The sequence below is a fragment of the Phoenix dactylifera genome, chromosome 4 (assembly GCF_051530095.1).
Source record: "Phoenix dactylifera cultivar Ajwa chromosome 4, Ajwa_hap1_PhDact_Kaust_v1.1, whole genome shotgun sequence".
Classification (NCBI taxonomy): Eukaryota; Viridiplantae; Streptophyta; class Magnoliopsida; order Arecales; family Arecaceae; genus Phoenix; species Phoenix dactylifera.
In genome coordinates, this window is record NC_143193.1 from 53,194,655 (window position 1) to 53,217,204 (window position 22,550).

The window sequence follows — 22,550 nt, forward strand, 5'->3', positions numbered from 1 at the left end:
GGTCTAGTCTTCTATTTTGACCAAGTTATTAGATAGAATTTCTCTGACCTCGTCTACGAATTATACAATTAAACCTTCTTCCCCATGAACTCCATCGATCTTCTATTCCTCAACGACCTCCCTCCATCCTCGCCTCCAAGGCAACGCTTTACAAAAACTCTCTCTCTCTCTCTCTCTCTCTCTCTCTCTCTCTCTCTATCTATCTCTATCTCTTTCTCTATCTATCTATGCATCAAGGACAAGAAGCCATGGGAAGAACTTATTACGGCGCTCCAATCCCTCCAGAGCAGCACTATGAGCAAAGACACCGCAGTTGCTACTGTTGTCTCCTCAGCACCCTTATCAAAACCATCATAGCCTTCTGTTTAGCTCTTGGCATCACCCTCCTAGTCCTTTGGCTAGTCTTTCGCCCCAGCAAGGTCGAAGTTAGCGTGGAGAAGGCCTCCCTCACGAGCTTCAATCTAACCACCAGCCCCACCAATCTCTACTACAACCTTAGTGCCGATATCAGCATCCGGAACCCTAACAAGAGGATTGGAATATGTTATGATTGGCTCGAAGCCGACCCCTACTACCAGGGCCACAGGTTTGATTGGGAAGCACTCCCCTCCTTCTACCAAGGCCACAAGAACACAACCATGCTGTACCCAGTCTTGAAGGGGAACTCGGCTATTGGACTGGGAGATTCGGACATCGAGGAGTTCAAGAAGGAGAACGAGACCAGCTTCTTTAACGTGGACATCTGGCTCATTGGGCAGGTACGATACAAGTTTGGATCGGTGACCACAAGGCGATACACCATGAGAGTGAAGTGCGAGTTGGGACTTCCTTTAGCTGCTCATCGAACTTCAGGTGCCTCCAGCTTTACAAGGACCGAGTGCGATGTTGTGGATTACTAATTTCATTTCAATTCATATTGTCCTTTATTTTGTTGATAAATTTCATTCTCTTAAATTTTTTTTATTTAAGTAATATTCTTCTGCTATTGTTATTGCGTATAGGTTAAATCAAACTGGCCATTTAAAGAAACTGGCCATTTCATTCTCCATCTCTCCGGCCCCCACTCTCTCCCCTTCAAGACCCATCAACCAGAGTGTTGTAATGCGTAATTTCCGGGTAATGAGGTAGCTTAATTAGGTTCGTGGAAAATATTATACAATCGCATAGACTATCTCGTTACGTGAGAAGTGGAACATTTACCAATAGAAATGCTCGCGTTTCGACGAACATAGACGATGGGAACGGGATAGAAGTTCCCAGGAGTTGACCTAGTCAAACGCGACCGAGTCCACGTTCAACATTGTCAGGCCAGGGCTCATGTTCCGCCGGAAACAAGCCAAAGCCAGACGCAAGACGTTAACAATTTATTAAGGAGTCAGCGTTGCTTCGATTGGTTTTGGCATGGTTAAAACAGTCATAGTTCATACTTATTTAGCAATCTTTGGAAGGTACATTGATTCTTTTTTAGGAGGTGGAGATTTTTATTAAAAGAAAAATTGAGAAGATTATGATTTAAAAGTAAGTAGTTTTTTTCTCAAAAACGTTCGTATGTAAGAGAGGTGCACAGATGATCACAAAATATATCATTGGTGTGAAGGCATTCAAGGGAAGAAATCCAAAAACAGAAATTTATAGCAGCTAGTGGCACATTTAGGCACATCTATCTTGGCTAAAGGCTCAGCAAGTGAAAGGATGCCACATAGCCACTTCGTGTTAAATAGCCTACATAGGGCTGGAAGTAGGCCAGGTCGGGTTAGGTCATGCCCCTAACCAAACCTGACCTGAATCTTTTTCAGGTTTCGGGTCGGGTTTAGGGACGATAATTTTTGGATAATCTAGACTCGAGCCCAATTCTGAGCCCAACCCAAATTATCCATTTGGCATAAAAATAGGTCTAGCCCGAACCCGATTGAAATTTGGTATTTCACAATATTGCTTCACAAGTAAATGAGCTAGTTAAAAATTATGCTCTCTCCTGTAAATATATGATACATTATTCTCATCTAAACCCATTTTAATTTAATATTTACTTCTTCATTATTCTCTCTAAATAACAACATAAAAAAATAAACTGATTCACGCATAAATTCGAGCCCCGTTTCAGGACTTATTTGGGCTCGGGCTAGGGCCAGGCCCAGACCGGGCCAATGGCACACCTAATCCTTGTTCGATAAATAAATAAACTCTATATTTAAGTCCAAACCCGATTTGAACTTTTTCAAATCTGGCCTGAAGTTGGCCCGACCTGATGGGCTTCGGGTCGGCCTAAGCCTATTTCCGGCCCTAAGTCTGCACAACACTTGATGTAGAATATAAGTTCTCCTGCTCATTGGAGGAAGCTATCCCTTTCCCGTAAGGCTATTTGTCATTCCTTGTTGTTAACACCCCCCTTCACCCCACCCCCCTCCCCTCTTTTTTTTGTTTTTCTAATGAAAGGGAGGCTAGGGTGATTTATGTCCACCCCAGTCGCCCAAATGTATAACAGCCTAGGGTGGTAGCACCAAGATTAGAATAAAAGTTTTATAACTATCAACTGCAATATATTCTATAAAGCTATGTCTCTTAAAAATTTGGAAGATCGTAGTCTTTAATACCTCACCAATTAATGTTGCATTAAACGAGGCACTTATTCCGGTTATGGATACGAGCATGCGTCCGAACATATGAAGAGTGTCGGTAAAAACAAAATTTTAACTTGTCAGGGTTGGACTCTCAAATGTTTTCATCAATTCTAATAAAGAAATATTGGAGACATCTTTATATTCAGATGTACATTGAAACAATATCGTTTGATATTCTAGTTTTAAAAAATAATTTTTTTTATTGATGATGAAATTTTCCTACTCAAAGCTTCAATATAATATTTTAAAAAAACAAAAATATTTATTGATGGTGAAATTTTACTCTTCAAGGATCCAAATATCTTAACATGCAATACTTTCTGTCCTAACTATTCCGCTTCCACTTGGGCTCTTGTCTATAAGATATTGCCCCTCGCTTCCCCTTATATTTCCACTAGAGAATAAACTATTATTTTCTTACTTTCACCTCTTGACCAGTATTTTCACATAGATTTGTTTATTCTAACCATTCTTGCTTTGTATATTTAGCCTTGTAGGTGCAAAATTTGATATATCATTATAGAAATATGATATCTCCCTACAGATATCCTGCCACAATCATCTTTTGACCGAGCACCACAAGTTAAATAACTTATCAATAAAGACAGTTGCAATGGTAAAAAAAGTTGAATCTTGCCATATATATAACAAATTATGTTGCTTTGAATTTTTTTTATTTTATATGTAGCAAAATATATTTATGACAATACGTAATTATTTTTTGAGTTGGTTTCTTCCAATATCTTACATAATTTGAATACTTAATATTTATTAAAAATAAATTAAATATCAACAAAGAAGAATTAGATAGATTCTTAAAATTGATATGTCATGCTTACATATAAATACATTATCTCTGTAATAAAATTACATTTGACATATAAACATTATTTTCTTATATTCGTTATGTTCATTTGTTTTTATATTAGTTGTAGAGACTATAATTTATTGGTAGATATGATTTCAAAATCATGATATTCTATATTTATTATGTTTATTTTATTTAAATTATTCATATTAAAATGTAACTATAGAGCCTAGTTTCAAAGTAAATTTTATATGAGAGAATCTCACATTGTTCTTATGATAATCTTACATGCGTTTTAACTTGGCATATTTTTTCAGTCATTATGAATGATTGCTATGGGACCCCAACCTATGACCAGAAGTTATTCTATTTCCCGCTAAAAAAATGCCACATGGGTAAGTAGCGTCAAGTACATGGATCATTTTATTAATACGGAGGCAGTGGATGCAATACGTTTGTCCTGTTCGTATGGAATCAATTTAGTTTACGAATGCAGCAGCTGCGGCTGTGGCTGGTTACTTGAGACAGCACGCGCTCGGCATGTTATGTTGCTCATTCTGGCTCTCCCATTTTCCTATCTAACGTGGGATGAGTGGAATGGTCCAAGTTATGCTAGCTTGGCAGGTCCCTTTTATTCCATGGTAATAGTTTTTATGCATCTTTGATGAGTCGGTCCATGTGGCGGAGCTGTGTGCGGTGTAGGAGGACCTCGTTCATGCTAGAGTACATCTGGAGTCTCGGCGGATGCTATTGGAGGGTGATTCGGCTATAGTGGTTGATTGGATCAGAAGTGGTACTAGGTCAGAGCTTTATCCACTTGTCTGAAATATTGGTCACCTCTTAGAGAGTTTCGACTCATTTGGAGTCATATATGTATTACGGAAAGCGAACAGCACGGTTGACTGGGTTGACTTCTCCTCATTCCATAGGGTCTAGTCCGTATTTTATATTTTGATGCTTTAGGGTGTACTCGCAATATAAAGTGAGATGTCGGTTTATCAAAAAAAAAAAAAAATACTAGCTCGGCAACTTTGGATTGGGTGATTTCTCATTTTCTATGCGGCCCATAAATGTACCTTTTTTTCAGGTGTTATCCTTTGCGTCTACGTTGGAAGCAACATGTGGATCAAAAAGCAGCTCTTTCGCATACAATTGTCTGGTACTTTTTTTTTTCAGGGGTTATAACTTGGCATATTTTCACTCATTATGAAGGAATGCTACGGGGCCCCAACCCATGACTAGAAATTATTCCATTTACCGCTAAAAAAAATGCCACATGGGATACGATGATTGGTGGTTTTACAAGAGGTCGAGGGACGTACCAATCTTTTTTCTATCAAAATGTAACGAAGGATGCGCGACATTTCCCCCAGCTGTGGAAAGTACCAACCTGGTGCTCCATGGCTCAAAATTTGGCAATGCATTTTGATGTTTGTAGCTTTTGTTTTTCTTTGTTATGTGCAATCTCATGCTGTACCATAATAAAATAAAAATAAAAAATGTTGCGTCCTTCAAAATTTACCGATCAAAAAAAAAACCTTTGAAAGAGATTAAAATGCCAATTTGCTGGGGTGTTCGGTAAAAATATTGCCGCCGCCGCCGCCCTCTACTTCTTTCTAAGGAAGCAACTTGAGGCCTAAAAAAATTTCGAACAAAGTTTGGGTAGGGAAGTGGCCCTGTCCAACCTGCCTTGTTTGTAGCCTTAGCAGTAAAACCAAATTCTCGGTCCCCCAACGTCAAGCTTCTAATACCTGGATGGTTAGCTGAACCTAGGAAACTATAATCAGTCCGGACTGGCCGGAACTCAAAAATTTGTCGGGTTCATGCCTACCACTTGCACCATATATATATATATCAGTGTGTGTGTTGCTCAACCTTCTTGTTTTTTTTTTTCTAAAAAAAAAACAAGCACCAACTGTTCCTTAATTGATGCACAAATTATAAGCAAGGGGACTGCTTAAAGGGGGTTAGTATTTAATTCACACGTATAACGACCAGGTTAAGGAGGAAAGATCTGATTTGACCAAATGTACGTGATCTTTCCTTGACAACTAATTTTTAAACTTTCCTTGACCAAATTGTGTTGGATGACTCACTACCTTCGCATGCAACCAAAAACACATTCAAACATCGTCCTGGTCAAACATAACTAGATGATCCAGGGCCAGTGGGCCACGCTCACAGAAGAAGCCAAGAATAAGAGGAGGGCGCAATGGGACGCTGTCAAAAATGACGTGCGTCCACAACTCCCTTTGGAGCCCTCTGTCTAAGCGTCCATTCCCCGTTTGCAAAGTTGCACTATAACTTTTCTTCCATGCCTACCTCCAGCTCTTCAATCAAACCTCCACCGAACGTTGAAGTCCACAAACATCAACGGATTCCCAAAACCTTCGACGTCTATAAACCTATACACCCTTAGTTTTCTCCTTTCCCATTAACTACCTCCCTAGATCCGAAGCACACAAATGGCGGAAAACAAAGAACCTTCCTTGAATAACTCCTACTACGGTCCCTCAATCCCTCCCCAGCAATCTCACCGTCGCAGCGGCCGAGCCATTCCTCCGGGCTGCAAGCCCTACCGCCTTCTGTGCTCCATTTTTAAGGCCATCACTCTCGTCCTCATCGTCCTAGGCATTATTGTTCTCATCCTCTGGCTTATCTTCCAGCCCCGTGACCTCCATGTCTACGTCGAGAATGCACAACTCGCCCGCTTCGACCTTGCTCAAAACCACACCCTCTACTATGATCTTGCCCTTAACATGAGCATCAGGAATCCCAACAAGGCTGGCTTATACTACGAACGTGTCGAGGCCTTCGCCTCGTATGACGGGTCCCGGTTTGGGTACCAGAGCCTCCCCAAGTTCCACCAGCCCCGCAAGAGCACGGTGGCGCTCCACCCAAGCTTCCAAGGCCAGAATTTGGTGCTCGGGAACTCGGTCAATGGAACTTTTGACAGGGAGAAGGGTGAGGGTTTCTTCCACATCAGTATAAAGATCAACACAAAGGTTAGGTTAAAGATGATAGTCATACAGAGCGCCGTGTATGTGCCGGAGGTGGACTGTTATCTGAGGCTTCCGGTGCCGTCTAATATCACCTCGGTGGCCGCCGGGTTTACAAGGACCGAGTGCAGCGTGGGCAGCTTCTCGTGATCTCCGGAGGGGTTGGTAGTGTTGTTCATTCATTGTTTGTCCCTTTGGGTAGCTGCAATCATGTATTTCAGTTCTTCACGGTGCTCATTCATTTTTTGCGCTTGTTCTTATATAAAATTTGATTATAATACTGAGAACAAGGTGTGTGACATCGCAAAATATATGTGCGCTTTGGTGTTTCGTTGTTTATCATCATGAATTCATCAACAAATGCAGGATTAATTAGTGGTATATTGTTGAGATGTGGACTGGATTCCTATCCATGTCAGAAATGACTGCAGGAAGCTCTAGTTTTCTTGATCATGGTCGACAAGTGCTGACCAAAAGTCTTGTAATTTATCGATCTGAAACATGGTTTGTTTCACCGAAGGGCGCGGTTTTGCGACTGCAAAAGCGTTGCTACCGGGGAAGGTTTGTCGATGGGGACGAATTTGGTCAAGTTTGACCAACCCACGCCCACCGGAGCACTACGTGTGCGTGACAACGAGGTTGCTTGCCACCTTTTCCTCGTATATTTATTTAATAGGAATCTCTGGCGACCAATCGACGGGCACTTTTTTTTTTACACGTAGGTCCAAGGAGAGACGTGTATTAAATTACTTTATTTAATATTTTATTTTATAAAAAATATTAAAAAACAAATGTATGCTAGTTTTGAATCTTGTTTATTTCTATAATAACAATTTAAAATATTGGTTCCTGGTGATGATTTTTTTTATATGAAAAATGAATTCCCCCTCTTGCACACGTATGATAATATAATATTTTGTAAAATATATTTTAACATGGTAACAATATTGGGTCATTCTCAGAAATGGAGAAATCCGGGCCGAAATCGGCGTGAGCTTGGAACTCGCGGCCTGTGACTTTTCCGTTTTTAGACAGTAGAAGAAGGAAAAGAAAAGAATGGCCGGCCGAAGCGGACCTGGATCGGGCCCTCGCCGGCCCGCCACAAGGACGAACAAGGCGGCAAACTCGCCACGCTGCACTGTCCGAGCCACACCCGATGAGGGCCCCACCCTTTCTCTCAACTTCTTCCTCCATTCTCTCCCTCGCTCCTATGATCGAACTACTAGTATTATTTCTCCGATAAACGCTGCAATTCTCCAGGAAGCAAGGTTTTAGGTGGAATGGACGATCGGACGAGAAGAGAGCAGGAATTCGACGGTCCCATGTTCAAGAAATCACTCTCCGAATACCTCATCCCTCACCTTCTCAACCTGTGAGTTTGATCTCTCCTCAGTCCTCCTCCCATTCTCTCCGGATGAAATCGAAAATTTTATTGCCTTCTCCCATAATGGATCGAGAAATCCGAAAGAAAAAAGAAGGACCTTTTTTTGGGGGGTCCCGAACGACACCAAATATCGTGTTTTAATTTTAGGAACTGAGGCTATAAGGATTTGCTCTGTCTTTTTTATTTTTCTCCAGATATGGTTCACGGGCAACGGCTCGAGACTTTGAAATATATGCTCCGAATGCGACTTTTGAGGATCCGCTCATGTGTGCTCATGGGTAAGTAGCTACTCTTCTTCTTCTTCTTCTTCTTGAGCTATTTTAGGGATGGGAGGCTATGTTGGTTTCCATTCTTGTTCTTGGTAGCGAACTGTTTGATTGGAAAATTGTGTTGTGCTTTGCAGGGTGAAGCAGATCAAATCGGCATTCTATTCGCTCTCCAAGGTTCCAGTCTACTGTTCATTGGCTATCCTTTTGTAGCTATATTAGTTATTTGTTCTTCTTGGCAAATTTGAGTCAAGTCAGATTTAATCTGATAGGATATATTATTTCTTCATTCATCTTGGCAAAGTTGGGTAAAGTTAGATTCAATCTGATAGGAGACGTAGCTGAAGGTGAGATATCAGTAAAATAAATGAAGTTTGATAACAATATTTGTGCCATTTGGTTAGTAAAAAAAGCTTATATATGTTTCTTGATTTTTGGCCATTATTTTTTGGGGATTTAGCTACTTGTTTTCCCCTCCTTCCTGTTAGTTGCAATTGATGCCAATTGCTGCACGTACTATCTGCAATTTTAAGTTCTGCTATTTTCAGTCTTAATAAGCTATGGAATGTATTAGTCTCTTTGGTATCCACAAGTTTGATCGGAACTTTGATTTTAACTGGTCAAGGTTTATTCATAAGACAAGGGTTCGGGTTGACGTTTCGAGATTCGAAGCAAAAAATTCACAAGGGCAAGAGGCATCTAGAGGATCTTTAATGTATATCTTTGTTTTGTCAAATGCAAGTTTTGCATATCCCCAATCTTATCAACTATTTTATTTCTTGTTTTATGTATATATATCTTGCTTTTTATCTAATATAAGTTTTGCATTTCCCTATTCGTATCAACTATTTTTTCTTTCTGTTCCACACTAGGAGTTGGAAAACAGGACTCCCTAATAGTATCAGGGTTTAATCACTTTTTCCTATGGAAAATACTGGAATTCGACACCACCATCATTATTGGTTGTTCATAGGCATATGTAGGACATGGAGGTGGTCAGATTGACATAGCAAAAAGCTTAGTAGTAACTTTGAATTTCTTCATTTAATTTTAAGGTAAACATACTCAAGTAGGTGACATGTCTAACAACCCCTTGGAAGTGAGACTACATCGAACCCCTTGACTGAGACCAGCAGGACTTGGGGCCTTAAATAACATGAGATGCGAGTTCCTGTGCATGTCTTTCTCATCAATTTTAAATTAAATTGACAAATGCATGCACTAAATCAGATATTATGTTTTTTGTTTTATTTTGGTGTGTTGGAATATTTTATCTAGAGCTCTTTTTTAGAAAAATGTTCTATCCACTGTTAAAACATAAAAATGAAATATTTTCTTGAGTCAGTATTCAAAATTGAGCTGTAATCATCCTCATTTTGTTCTCTGCAGTTGATTAATTCAATACACTCTACTGCTTTATGTTAAACTTGATTTTTCTCCTTTTTTTATATTGAAGTACCTTAGCATCTGAGTCTATACTAATATCTATTTCAAGAGGACAATGTATATATTATTTGACAGGATGAAGATCGCTATGTCAGGGAAGTCATATAGATGCTAAAATCTAAATTATTCTTGCTTATTCCAGATGGACTGTGTTCTTATATGAATCTAACATGAACTGATCATCTGTGATGCATGTATATAGCCAAAAGATTTTAGTGCTTTTTCCTCCCTATTACATGTGCTTGAGTCCATGCTAAATGAAGACTTAAACTGAACCAGTGAAGCCACTTTTGTCACAGCTTTTCACCAGTCCATGCTTTTAAATTCTGCATTGTTGGCAAATTTTAAACTAATCTGGTCTTTGCACTATTGATGCTGCTTTACAAGAAGTTTATATTTTCAGCTACTCTCACCTACCTAACTTGGAATATTGGTACGAGGAATATTGTACCAGTGACAGACTCTTCTTTCTATTTTTTGAATGAGATGATTCGATATATTTCAGGTATTCAGTGAATCTAGAATTGTGGAATACAGCATACAAGAAAATGTTATTGCACCAGGAAAAGTCGAGGTCTGGATTAACATTTACCTTGTTATTTTTTTAAAATATGCATGCATGGCTATTTCTCATTACATAGACATATAATTTTTCATGCATTTGATTCAGATTTTGATTGACAACAAGCAACACTACAAAATTTTTGGGAGAGATGTGGATTTGACATCACTTATCAGACTCAATATTGTTGAAGGAAAGGTTGTTCGCCATGAAGACTGGTCAGTTCCAATTTTCTTTCAAGTTGTTTATTTCTGTTTTGCAATTTTTTTCTTCAGCAAACAATTTTGATAAATGCATAAAACTGAGAGCGCCACTTTTGCATTACTCTTATGATCTGCGGTCATGGTTGAATAATCACTTAGATTGTAGTTGATAGAATAAGCATGTTTTTGTCATTTGGATTTCCAGATTCTATTGTAATTATTCTTTTAAATTTGGTGCTTTAGTGCTCATTTCCAATATCAAAACTTGAGGGGAGAAGAACACATTGCAATGTATGCAGGGTTGTTCTTGGACACATTATGCCGTCTCTTAATATGTTTGTAGCTCATTTCTATGTAGATTAGATTAACACTTTAGCTTGTTCAGGAGAAGGTGAAAATACAGAATATTTTTTGGTATATCTGTCATTTTTTGTGCTATTTCAAAAGCTTAAGAAGTTTAGTATTGAGTATTGACCTTTCAACTAGTATAGATCCAATATCTGGGAGACATGCTATGATAAACTAAACTCCAGTTCTTTAGTTAAAAATGACAGAGTTCTCTTTATCCTAGGCAACTAGATTGTTAGAAGTTGCACTTTCGATAAAAGTAGTCTGGTTTCTTACACTAATGGGATGACACAAGCTGATCCATCCTACATCCATTACAGGTGGGACAAGAAGCCTCTGAAGAACAAGGACACAGTCAAGCTGCCATTGGTAGGACGACTAGCTGAAATTACGCGCAGGGGTTCAATGCTTGTCACTCATGCTATGATGGGTTTTGGCAAGGATCCGAGCACATAAAATTCACTATTAAATGCTACCCAGATTTTATTATAGGTTTCTGGCTATCATGTTCCCAAATTTGAAAGAAATGTGTTCATAGACTACCTGTGTGTCCGCCTGGTTTGCTGCCATTATTCTAATTGAAGTAATGTTTTGTTGGTCCCAATGTTTAAAATAGGATGCAACAGCAACCTTCCCGGTCTGGAAGTTCAGAGGGTGGCTGGAAGAGAACGTAAGAGCTTCTGTGGCTTGAAGATATGCTACATGTGTACATACATAGAGAAAGAGAGGGATTAATCCATATTGGACAATGGATATTCGACATTGATCCATTGAATGTGATCTACTATCTCTAAATTGCTTACACATAAAAAAAATCATGTAATTCAAAGATTTCTAGCATATGCATCAAGTTGTCAAAACATTGGATGGTCTAAACAAAATTAAGTTATATATATTTTATGATCACTTAATATATAGGTTAGAAATTTATAAATTATATGATTTTAGTATATAAGCAATTTAGAGATAGTAGACCACATCCAATTGCTCGAATCATCGATATGGAATCTTTGTTATTCAATGTAAACCTGATCGGATCTCAATGGAGATCTACAGAGTGTACACTATACGTGGTTTAATTTGGGATGGAGTATTTAATGGATTGTGAATAGATTTAATGAATATTAACACTCAATTTTAGTTTTGTTCTTTGTTATGTTCATTTGTTAAACGCTTATTGTAGATGTTATTGCAAAAGTGTGGACATATATAGGTTTACCAGCAATCGGTTCAAGAGATAAACCCACCATAAAGATTCAAAGGAAGTAGGTACTATAATAGTAAAGATAGGCTTTATGGAATGCTGCAAAGGTGTCCATGTGAGATAAATGGGTTATAGTTCTTGTAAAGAGAATCAAGGGTTTTATGTGAGTATCCCCCTCATTTTCCTTCTTGTTGGTGTGAAAAAAGGTACCTTGGGCGTGAGCTCCTGTGTATTAAGTTGACGGAGTCCTCTAGGATGTCCAAGCTGTCTAGATTCAGATTTATTGCATAGAAAGCTAAGGGCAGATACCAGGATGTTCAAGCTGTCTAGATTCAGATTTATTGGATAGAAAGCTAAGGGCAGGTACCCTCACTCCTAAGAGAAGGGTAGTCCATCTCTATATCTCTACACCTTGTGCACAGCATCCATGTGAGATAGATGTGCATACTTCTCAGGGTAGATTGGGCCTGTTTGGATATGTCTACAGTTAGGTCAAAATCTCTGTAAGATTCGGGCAAAGCTCATCCAACACATATCTTTTAAACACTGAATACGAAAACTGGCCCAGCCCATGTCAATGAGACCTCTATAAATCCATTCCTTTAGGGTGACAAAAATAAGGTGAGATCATTTTTTTTTTCTTCTTTCTATAGAATTCGGACCGGCCTACTATGAAAAAATTCCTGTTAATACTGTTAAATGAATTTTACTTGGCCGGTGTTTTTGTGCATTCTGTTGAATTGCACGAGATTATCCAGATAGGCCCTAATTTGACGGAATCCGCTAGGATGTGCAAGCCATCAGATTCACATCTGTTGTTGGCGGACTCTCGCACCAACAATATTGGTATGTGGTAAGGCATCATGTCCACATTTCTTCTTGTTTTTTTTTTTTTTTTTTTTTTTGCTACAACAGATAATCGTAGAATAAGTGCACGAATACATCCAACAGAATCAGAAAAGGCCGACGCTTCTTGTTCACTGTCAACACTGTGATTGGTGGCCCGAATTTAGTAAATGTTCTGATGGTCAAATCTTAGAATCCCTGCCAAGCAACCTAGTCTAATTTCAGAGTTATAGGTCCATGCTCAAGGTGCTGCACCTTTCTCACAAGAAACAAAAAGAAAGAAGAAGCAGGTGCTGCTCCTTGAAGTTTGCTTGCTTATTGATCAGTCTTCCAATTAGCATTGCTCCTAGCTCTGGTATGACTGAGGTCACACAACACTTGCTGTCCACTGACTTCAGTCACACTAGCAGCACAGAATGAGAATTCTGCTTCATGCTAGAGCCCTAGAGAGTCTGCCTTCACCAATCTCGTCATCCACATATATCATGCTTTGGTACCAATATCGAAAATTAGATGGCTCCCCCACCTCTATTCTCAGTTGAAACATTTGGTTCAAACAAATTGGAAACTAAAAGCTCCCATGTAGTTTGGACCTGATTAGAATTTGCCGGGGAACCCATACAAATTAAAGCTGACCGAAAGGAAACAAAATGGACATCAGAGCAGCCTGAAAAGTCACACTTTCAAGGACACGAATCTTTCCTATAGAACCTCGTGCACGTTTCCTTTCTCTATATCAAATTCTCTTCTACAAACAAATTATGATAACAGTCCTAGCTATTTCTCCCGATGCAACATGCACAATATTAGAGATGCCACAAACTTGCGTACCAAATCCAAGAAGAAAACAAATGGTCAGTGCTGATGATTGTTAGCCCAAGATGAATGCAAGTGCAACCAACCGTGCATAACTTGAGCGTAACGGCTACTACAATATACATCATTCAGCTAACGTTTATAAGGAAGAAAAATCAAAACAAAAATAAAATAAAATAATAAAATAATAATAATAATAATAAAATAATAGAGGAAGGGGGGGGGGGGGGGGGGGGGGGGGGGGGGGGGGGGGGGGAGAGAGAGAGCATTTAATAATTAGGGAGAGCAATTACTGCACCCATCACCAAACATGACATGGAGTCCATGGCACACCATTACTACTCCCACTGCCAAGCTGCCTTCCCCAATCACGCCCCCCCCACCCCCCCCCCCCCCCCCCCCCCCCCCCCCCTCTTGTTAGTAAAATTATTTCACAAAAAGGCAATTACTTCTATAATCTTTTTACCCTGCTACGAGTGGTAAAAGTTGAGGAGAGAAAATTACAAAAGGTTACCTAGCATTACTAGTAATTACTTAAAGAGTGCCGCAAATTTTTCCAACTATTTCGTACGAGTCTACGACATGACGTTTCATGTCCTTGAAGCCCCTTCGCCCCCTACACTCGCTCCGCCACCGGCGAGACAGCTCCGGCCTCCTCGCCACCCGACGGAACCTTCGGATCTCTGCCGGACTCCGCCGCCGCGCGCGTTGGAGACGATGTCGGCGTGTAGAACGCCGGCGACGCTCCTGGGGTCGAGAACGGCGTCTCCGCCAACTCGTCGCCGGAGACCCCCATCCCGCCGTCGGACTCCACCTCCTCCTTCTCCTCCTTGATCGTGTACAGCACCCTCGACGGCCCGAAGCACATCGCGTGCCAGCGCGCCAGCTCGCACTCCTCCTCCGCCGCCGCCGAAGACGCTGTCTTCGTCGTGGCCGCCGGCGGGGCGGCGAGAGAAGCGGCTGCAGAGAATGCCGGGGACGCGGCAGCGAAGGAGGCCGGCTCGACGCGGGACTGGTTCTTCCAGCAGAGGAAGTAGAGGAGGAGCTCCTTGAAGGAGGGGCCACCCCCGCCGGCGCCAGAGATTTCGGGGTCTCTGGAGGAAGCGGAGCTTCGCCGGAGCCGCTGACGCCTGCGCCAGATGACGTAGAGGATCTCGGAAAAGAAGCCTAAAAGAGAGAAACAGAAGACCAAGAGGAGGGCGAGGCCGAACTTCGTGAGGCCGCTCATGGCGGAGCGAAAACAATTTAGGAGAAGGAAAAGGACCAGTAATGGAATTAGAGAACTCCTGACGGGGAGAGGTGGGGTTTAAATGGGGTTGGGATGACCGGATACTGGCTGAGCCGGTGAAGGCTGTGGGAGGCTGAGGGAGGGAGGCCGTACGGATGACTGGGTGTCGCCGGTTTAGCAGCCGTTTGGGTGACGTGGACGGCAAGGGAGTGATATGTGTGATGTGGACGGGTCGATTTTAAGGAGAGGAGGGTGTTTTTATCGGGAATCGATAAATACACCCTCAGAATTTAGGCCGAGAATTTAGGCCGAGATTACCGTATATAATTTTATCTAATCAGTTTGCTAATTGATGGCCTGCAGATAAATAATTAATTCGACCTTTTTAAATGTGTATTTGTTTTTTATATTTTTTTGCTATAGTTTTTTGAGACTCTAGATTATTTTTTTTAGTATAACTATGAAGATTAAGATAAGATTACAATATAAGAAGTTGTACATATAAGATTTCAATAGCTCTAATAAGATCACAACCGACGAAATTATACTTAATAGCAAGATCTATGGAATCAATACCAAAATTCGTACCGGTCGGCTTGCACCATTCCATTCTCGGACGTATTGAAACAAAAGGAGAGAGGGATAAGGAGCACCTTTCATCCAAGTTCCAATCACCTTTGAAACTTTGGCACTGCCTTTTCAACCAAGCAACTAAAAATGAGAGGCTTAGAATCTCGCTTTTCTCATACATAGTACTACCATACTAGCTGCAGCAATTAAGCAACAAAGATAAGAGAGCTTAAGATCATGTAGGGCTTCAGGGAGAGAGAAAAAAAAGGGAGAGTTGGAGAGGGACAACAGAAGAGGGAGAGTCGGAGAGGAAGAGAGGATCTTTTTCTTCTTTTGAATACTCTCTATACCTATTCTAAGCTCTGTTGCGCATTCCGAGCCTCTCCTCCCCTATTGAAATTTTAGGAGAAGTTCTTCTCTTCTAATCGTCCAAACTATTTCGGTTCTTGATCGGTTCGGCTTGAAACAGTCTTTTCAGATCGATTCACCCTTTCTTACTCATAAAGTATATAGTAATCTATCATGATATCCTAAAATTCATACCAAAGCACCTTTAACATGTTTTTGCTGAATGTGACTAAGATTAGTACCATTAGCCTGTCTACGGTGAAAATACACTCTAGCGACACTTCACTAGTCTATGGCATTTCATGCCGTTGGAACCCAAAAAAAGCCAAAACATCCGTGGCCTCGAGTAGACCAAGCTTGGCACCTGAGGCTGCAGGCGATGGTTTGATGTAAAGGCGAGATGTCTAAGTCTATAAATTATTATATCACGATTTTTGTCAAGTAGTTATTATATCTCGTATCCCTTTCTAATTGTATGGAAGTGCCGTTGAGATCACTAACAAAGTAGTTAATATGTTAACAGTATATATCTACTCCGACAACTTAAAAAATGTATAAAAAACCAATGCTATTGACCTAGAATGCTTACTTTTATCGTGTTCTGCTTAATCTTATCTTATAAGCAATTCAGTTAGCTTGAATTTTTGTTGCTGGATCAGATGCCCTAGAACTTTAATATAAAATTATACAGTAAATTATATATATATATATATATATATATATATATATATATATATATATATATATATTGAGATGGAGATAAATTATATCTATACCCAATAGCTTAAAAAACCTACACTTATCTCTCTCATATTTATTTTTATTCATTACTTTAATTTATAACTTAATATAATATTAGTCAAACGGTTAATTTTAGATGAGATCCAAATTTTATGCCATAAAAAAATTAAAAATGATCAAAATAATCTTAAGCAATATAGCAGCCACCTAAAGATATAATATATGCATCCTACTTTTCATCTAAGAAAAATTTCAACTTTTTATATGAGGTAAATAGTGCAAGTTCGATCGGTTTTGATTTGGTTTCTTCTGAGACGTATCGAATAAGAAATTTAGAATCGTCGTATCTCTGAGTAGGATTGTCGGAAGACCTGTATGTAGGGGCAAATACTTTTTTGGGACAGCATCCACGCATTTCGACCTGCCTTCAATTAGGCTCTTATCTCTTACATTTGTTTTAAATTTAATATTAGTAGATATGTAGGATTTGCAATTTTATGGTTTGAATTTATTAAATGAATAGATTTATTTTGTGTTAGAATAGATTTCTTTTGTGATAAAATAGATTTATTTTGATATCGAATAAAATATATATACATTATTTCTTTTAAGAATTTCTATTAATTGCAATTATTAGATTTATTTACTTAGTTAGGTGATATATTGCTAACAATCCAAAGAAGTATTTGTTTATTTTTCATTGTTAGTAATATATAATTCAATAAATCATTCTAAAAAGGTAATAATTTGTTTAACCTCCAAGAGGTTTATTATACCTCCATTTGGACTCCTCAAGGAGTAATTTCTAGATCCCATTTAAACAAAAAAAACAGAAATTGGTTAATACATAATAATTAATTCATTGAACTGACTTATTAGATCTCAATCAATTATTCTAATAAGGTAATAAATCATTCTAATATATAATTCATTGAATTGACAAATTAGATCTCAATTACAATAATTGATTTGCTAGCACAAAATTGGTAATCAATTATTTTAATAAGATAATAAATTTTATAATTCATTGAATTAATATTTTAGATCTCAATTACAATAATTAATTTGCTAGCACAAAATTAGTAATCAATTATTTTAATAAGGTAATAAATCTTATAATTTATTGAATTGACATTTAGATTTCAATTACAATAATTAATTTGCTAGCACAAAATTAGTAATCAACTATTTTAATAAGATAATAAATTTTATAATTCATTGAATTGATATTTTAGATCTCAATTACAATAATTGATTTGTTACCACAAAATTAGTAATCAATTATTCTAATAAGGTAATAAATCTTATAATTTATTGAATTGATATTTTAGATCTCAATTACAATAATTGATTTGCTAGCACAAAATTAGTAATCAATTATTTTAATAAGATAATAAATCTTATAATTTATTGAATTGACATTTAGATTTCAATTACAATAATTAATTTGCTAGCACAAAATTAGTAATCAATTATTCTAATAAGGCAATAAATCAATTCTAATATATAATTCATTGACTTGACATATTATATTTCAATTACAATAATTGTCTAGCTAGCACTAAATTAATAATTAATTATTACTAATTAGAAAAATTTAAACAGAAAATTCGAAAATTGATTAATCTATAATAACAAATTTAAGTTTGCACTTAGGCTTTTGTAAAAATTGAATTTGTGTGATTTTTAGTGATTATATCCACTAACTAATAGTATCAAAGAAAAATTTGTCAAAAAGGCATACGTGCCTAAAAAAGACTGGTAGTTAAGTAAGCCTAGTGCTCCACCACCGATCTGGAACTGATCTAGCTATTATTTTTTGGATATATCAACTAGACATTCAAAATTCAATACAAATTTTAGTGTAATTTTTTGACATAAATTTTTTGTCTTCATTCAGGTTTCTGTCTCTTTTCTATAAGCTTAAACCTATGGCCTCTAATAACACTAGTGACCACCTTAGTGCCAAACTTGAAAAATTTGATGGCCATAACTTTAGAAGGTGATAAAACCAAATGCTGTTTTGGCTCACCACATTAGGGTTGATCTCAACCATAGATGAGAATACTACTGAAGTTGATAACGGGTTCAACCCAACTACTTCATGACCTGCTATTCGCCATAACTCAAACCCAAACCAGAATTCATCCTCCTCCGAAATCTACAATAATTGCAATTATAGATTTTACAAACTATTAGATGTAACTATAACAAACATAATTTTTTTTTTAAAAAAATATAATTTATTCAAAATTATAAATTTATTGTAGATTTGATAGGCAATGCGTCAAATGCATCCGATTTGTTCCTTCCAATGACAAAGATGAGAAAAGTTCGAGAGCTTTTGCTCCAGCTAGCCTATTTTTGTAAATGTCTGTGTTGGATTGGAAAGAGTGGATCGGACTCTAAAAGGATGTTTCTAATTGTAAACGTTTGGCGAGAGTTTCTTATGGTTGTTTAAAGAAGCTTTCCGTTTAGTAGTTTCCGCTTCGTAACAACCAAAAATTGGTTGCTCAAAGTCCGTTTCCCCGTCTCAATCTGAAGTAACTTAGTATGGTGGCCATCTCTCTCTTGTTCTGTCAGTCTTTAGCCACGAAGAACACCAGTTTATGCTTGTAAAGGATCCCTCTTTTCTTTGTCTCCTTGCTCATCATGCCATCATCTTCTTCCCTCTTCTTTCCTTCCATTATTATTGCTAGTGAATATTAAAGTAGATATGATGGCTGTCACTATAGCAAGAAGTTCTGGATGATAATAGCAAAATAATGAATTTACCTAACAAGATCAATATTAGCATGATAGATGGGTCCCAAAACTATATTGATGCTTAATAAAACATTATAATTGCCATCGCCACAAAGGAGGTTGGGAGCCGGACCACTATACTACTTACTATACGATAATTAATTAGTCAACTTAATTCACAATACTTGCATGTTAAAATTTCCATTTGGATTTTTTACTAGATAATCGATAACAGATGTTAAAAGAAAAAAAAGAAAAGACAATACAAATTAGGTCAAAATATCAAGCAACTCGAGCTCGATCTGTTTATTAAATGAATCAAACATCTAGACCCAAATCTGATATTTTTATTAAATGAGTAACCTGACCCAATTTGTCTATATGATAAATGGATCAAATCAGGTCAAACAAGTTAAACATGGATCTTTAGCGGATTAAATGGGTTTAAAATGAATAGGCAGGTGTTAAGCGGGTTAAAGTAGATTCTAAATGGATTGAGCAGGTCTCAAATGAGCTAAAAGGGTTAAGTCACCACCAGACTCAACCATTAAACAGATCAATACAGATGAAACAAGCAAGAGATCTAAACTTGGAACCGACCCATGCAATAAATATGGCCGCAGCCAGGTAAATTGGAGCAGCAGCCAGCACGGAATGCCACCAAAGTAGAAGCTACGACGCACCTGAAGCCTACTCAAGAAATATCAAAAGGGGAAGAGGTTTTCATAGCGAGACACCTGCTATTAGTCCAGGCCATGAGACTGATAACTTGAATCAAGCTAGAAGCTTTTGGAGTGGCCATGGATCTTTACAGGCGGAGCTTTCTAGGGCAATTCTAGTACTGCATGTTTTTAGGGTGTATGTGTCAAGATATGGCACGTCCAATTTGTCACAAAGACAACTGGAGGGCTCGCTGAGGCCTAGAGCCAACTGTTTGTGGAAGTGTTTAATTAGGGGGGCCAAGGAAGAGGCTGGTCCATACCATCGTCTCTGGACAACTGCAATAGGTGGAATGGTGGAAATAGTATACTTGTTTGACATGAAGGGAAGGTAAAACCCAGTGGGAGCCATGATTTTGGGGTACAGTTTCGTGTCTTCTTATCAATTATGGGGTAAAGATCGGGGCGAAGGAAGGATAGAGTTGACTACATATATAGCAATGTCAATCTATTTCGGCTAATCCAAACAATCAACCCTGAAACAAAAATTAGACTATGGTACAGAAAATGCAATGGGGATTAATGATGGTAGAGTCCAATGGTATCTAACAATGATGGGGGTGAGGCCCAATGCATTATGCAGCAACAAGCATAGTTCGACTCTTTTTACTAAGAGTCAACCAGGGGTCTATAGAGGAGGCTCAAACCCACCTCTAGGGTTTATAAATTCATGTAGAGAGAGAGAAGAGAAGAGAAGAAAGAGAATGAGAGGGAAAAAGGAGAAGAGGGAAAGAGAGCAAAGTTACAGGGAGGGGATCTTTGGATACTTGAATCGGAGGAAGATAGTAGTGGTTGTGGCAGGTATTGACCAGAGGTCTAACCTTAGGTGATGAGGATGATATCAGTAGTAATAGCAGCGGCCGACGACCAATGGCTGGAAGGAAAAACAAAATCAAAAGAATAGGAGTTTAGTAGAAAAATACCCACCAAAAATTCTCATGATTATATCTTATATTATATCATACGTACCATATCATAATATATTATTATACTATAAATATACCATAATAATAAATTAATATTATATTATATTATTGTAGTATTACATAATTCTATTACAATCATAATATTATATTATTGTTATAATAATAGTTATATTATTATAATATAATATATTATCATAATAATATTATAATATACTATTAATAATATAACAAGGTAATATATTAGATTATATTACATTATATTATATTCTATTATATGATTATATTAGAATAATATTATATTATTAAATATATACTGATATTTAATAATAATATAATATTGTTATACTATACTACAATATAATCTATTATAAGAATAGATTCTAATCCGTTACATTATATTATATTATATTATTAAAATATATTACTATATTATATATTTTACTATTAATAATATATTATCATATCATATCATATTATATTATATTGCTATACTATAGTATTCAATATTATATTACACAATATTGTAATAATATTATATAAAATAATACTATTTTAATATATAATAATATGTATATTATATTGTATTATACTGTATTATGTAATATTTTTTATTGTATTTATCATACTAAAAGTCATTTCTTATTTTGGTTATCAAATATATGTTAAAATTTTATAATATTTTATAAATATAGTTATCATACAGTAAATATTTTTTTATAAAAGTTTTACTTTTTGGAAACTCTTTTTTTAAAAAATTTTAAAAACTCTGCTACCCACAGCAATTCCAATTAGAGCTTTGTTGTCCATGTACTGTATCTTTTATTCTAGATTTTCTTGTGCTTTCTGGGTGACGAGACCTTTGGCCCATCCCGAGCCCTGTGAGAACCGGACCGAGGGCCACTGGACACTGGTAGGGAAGGTTTACCTGACCCAAGGGAACTCGCCACAGAAGCCGCTGGAAAAAAGGAAAATTAGAAAAATTACATCACAATTATATTTTTAATTGTAGATCGAACAGTATTCAATTTTAGTTTATTACATCATAATCCTTGCTATTCTTATAGAACTTTTGAGGAAGCGTCCGTTCACTCAAGGTATTATAACATGTATTAATTTTGGTATTATTAACTCCAGGATATATTATTATCAACAAATTACCAAATTGTTTTTTATATTTCAGTGGAGAATTGGATCATTTATAGTAGATAAAGGGCATTATCGACTTTCTCATCCGTGATTCTACTAAGTTTTGCATGCAGTTTCGAAGCTGGGGCTTTTTGTGCTGCATGGAAGGTGTTCGTTTGCAATAAAGTCCACAATGTGTATTTTGAGAGTGACACTGTTCTTTTCTAGATAAACTCCTCCATTTAACAAGCAGGTTCAACTCAGACTTGGGTAATAAAGCCCGACTCAAACCTGCCTTAGCTCGATTTTTTAATATTTATTTATATTTAATATATTTGTAGACTCAGCAATTGCTATTGGTATGTGAACTTCATACGATAATAAACACGCCCGTAGATTGTTAGCAATATTTAGTTGATGATATTTAGTATAAATATAATCAAGTATTTTAAATGTTGTGGTTGAAATTGACCTGAGGGCAACCACGCCGAGACGGAGCCGAGGAGACGCCGGCCCAAGATGGAGAAAGAGGGCTGCCTCCGGTGGTCCAAGGTACCTCCAAGAAGACGCAGGCTGGAAAGAAAAAGGATGGCCATCTCTCCACGCTCTGGGATACTTGTATAAAGTCTTGGCTGGAGATTCTGG

At 37.6% G+C, this 22,550-nt stretch overlaps 2 protein-coding genes and 2 pseudogenes across 5 annotated transcripts; 3 read left to right on the plus strand and 1 right to left on the minus strand.

Annotated features, from left to right (window-relative positions):
- On the plus strand, nucleotides 1-1,048 carry LOC103714314 (NDR1/HIN1-like protein 10 pseudogene; annotated as a pseudogene). The gene has a single exon (XR_015977514.2). The product of XR_015977514.2 is annotated as an NDR1/HIN1-like protein 10 pseudogene (transcript).
- A 4,623-nt stretch (nucleotides 1,049-5,671) lies between these two features.
- Nucleotides 5,672-7,530, plus strand: LOC103714279 (NDR1/HIN1-like protein 10 pseudogene; annotated as a pseudogene). The gene is made up of 2 exons (XR_016400381.1): nucleotides 5,672-6,589; nucleotides 7,391-7,530. The product of XR_016400381.1 is annotated as an NDR1/HIN1-like protein 10 pseudogene (transcript).
- A 134-nt stretch (nucleotides 7,531-7,664) lies between these two features.
- LOC103714277 (Nuclear transport factor 2 (NTF2) family protein) lies at nucleotides 7,665-11,777 on the plus strand. 2 transcript variants are annotated; one of them, XM_088720575.1, is made up of 7 exons: nucleotides 7,665-7,800; nucleotides 8,007-8,090; nucleotides 8,216-8,255; nucleotides 10,030-10,098; nucleotides 10,195-10,304; nucleotides 10,958-11,129; nucleotides 11,254-11,777. In XM_088720575.1, exons 1-6 carry the CDS (start codon nucleotides 7,709-7,711, stop codon nucleotides 11,091-11,093), a joined length of 531 nt encoding a protein of 176 aa, XP_088576701.1. In that variant the 5' UTR covers nucleotides 7,665-7,708; the 3' UTR covers nucleotides 11,094-11,129; nucleotides 11,254-11,777. The 2 variants fall into 2 exon arrangements, with proteins under 2 accessions (XP_088576701.1, XP_008799692.1); XM_008801470.5 differs by having other exon boundaries at nucleotides 10,958-11,777.
- A 2,145-nt stretch (nucleotides 11,778-13,922) lies between these two features.
- LOC103714313 (uncharacterized) lies at nucleotides 13,923-14,776 on the minus strand. The gene has a single exon (XM_008801518.6). The coding sequence runs from the start codon at nucleotides 14,729-14,731 to the stop codon at nucleotides 14,120-14,122; it is 612 nt and encodes a 203-aa protein (XP_008799740.4). The 5' UTR covers nucleotides 14,732-14,776; the 3' UTR covers nucleotides 13,923-14,119.
- Nucleotides 14,777-22,550: the final 7,774 nt, after the last annotated feature.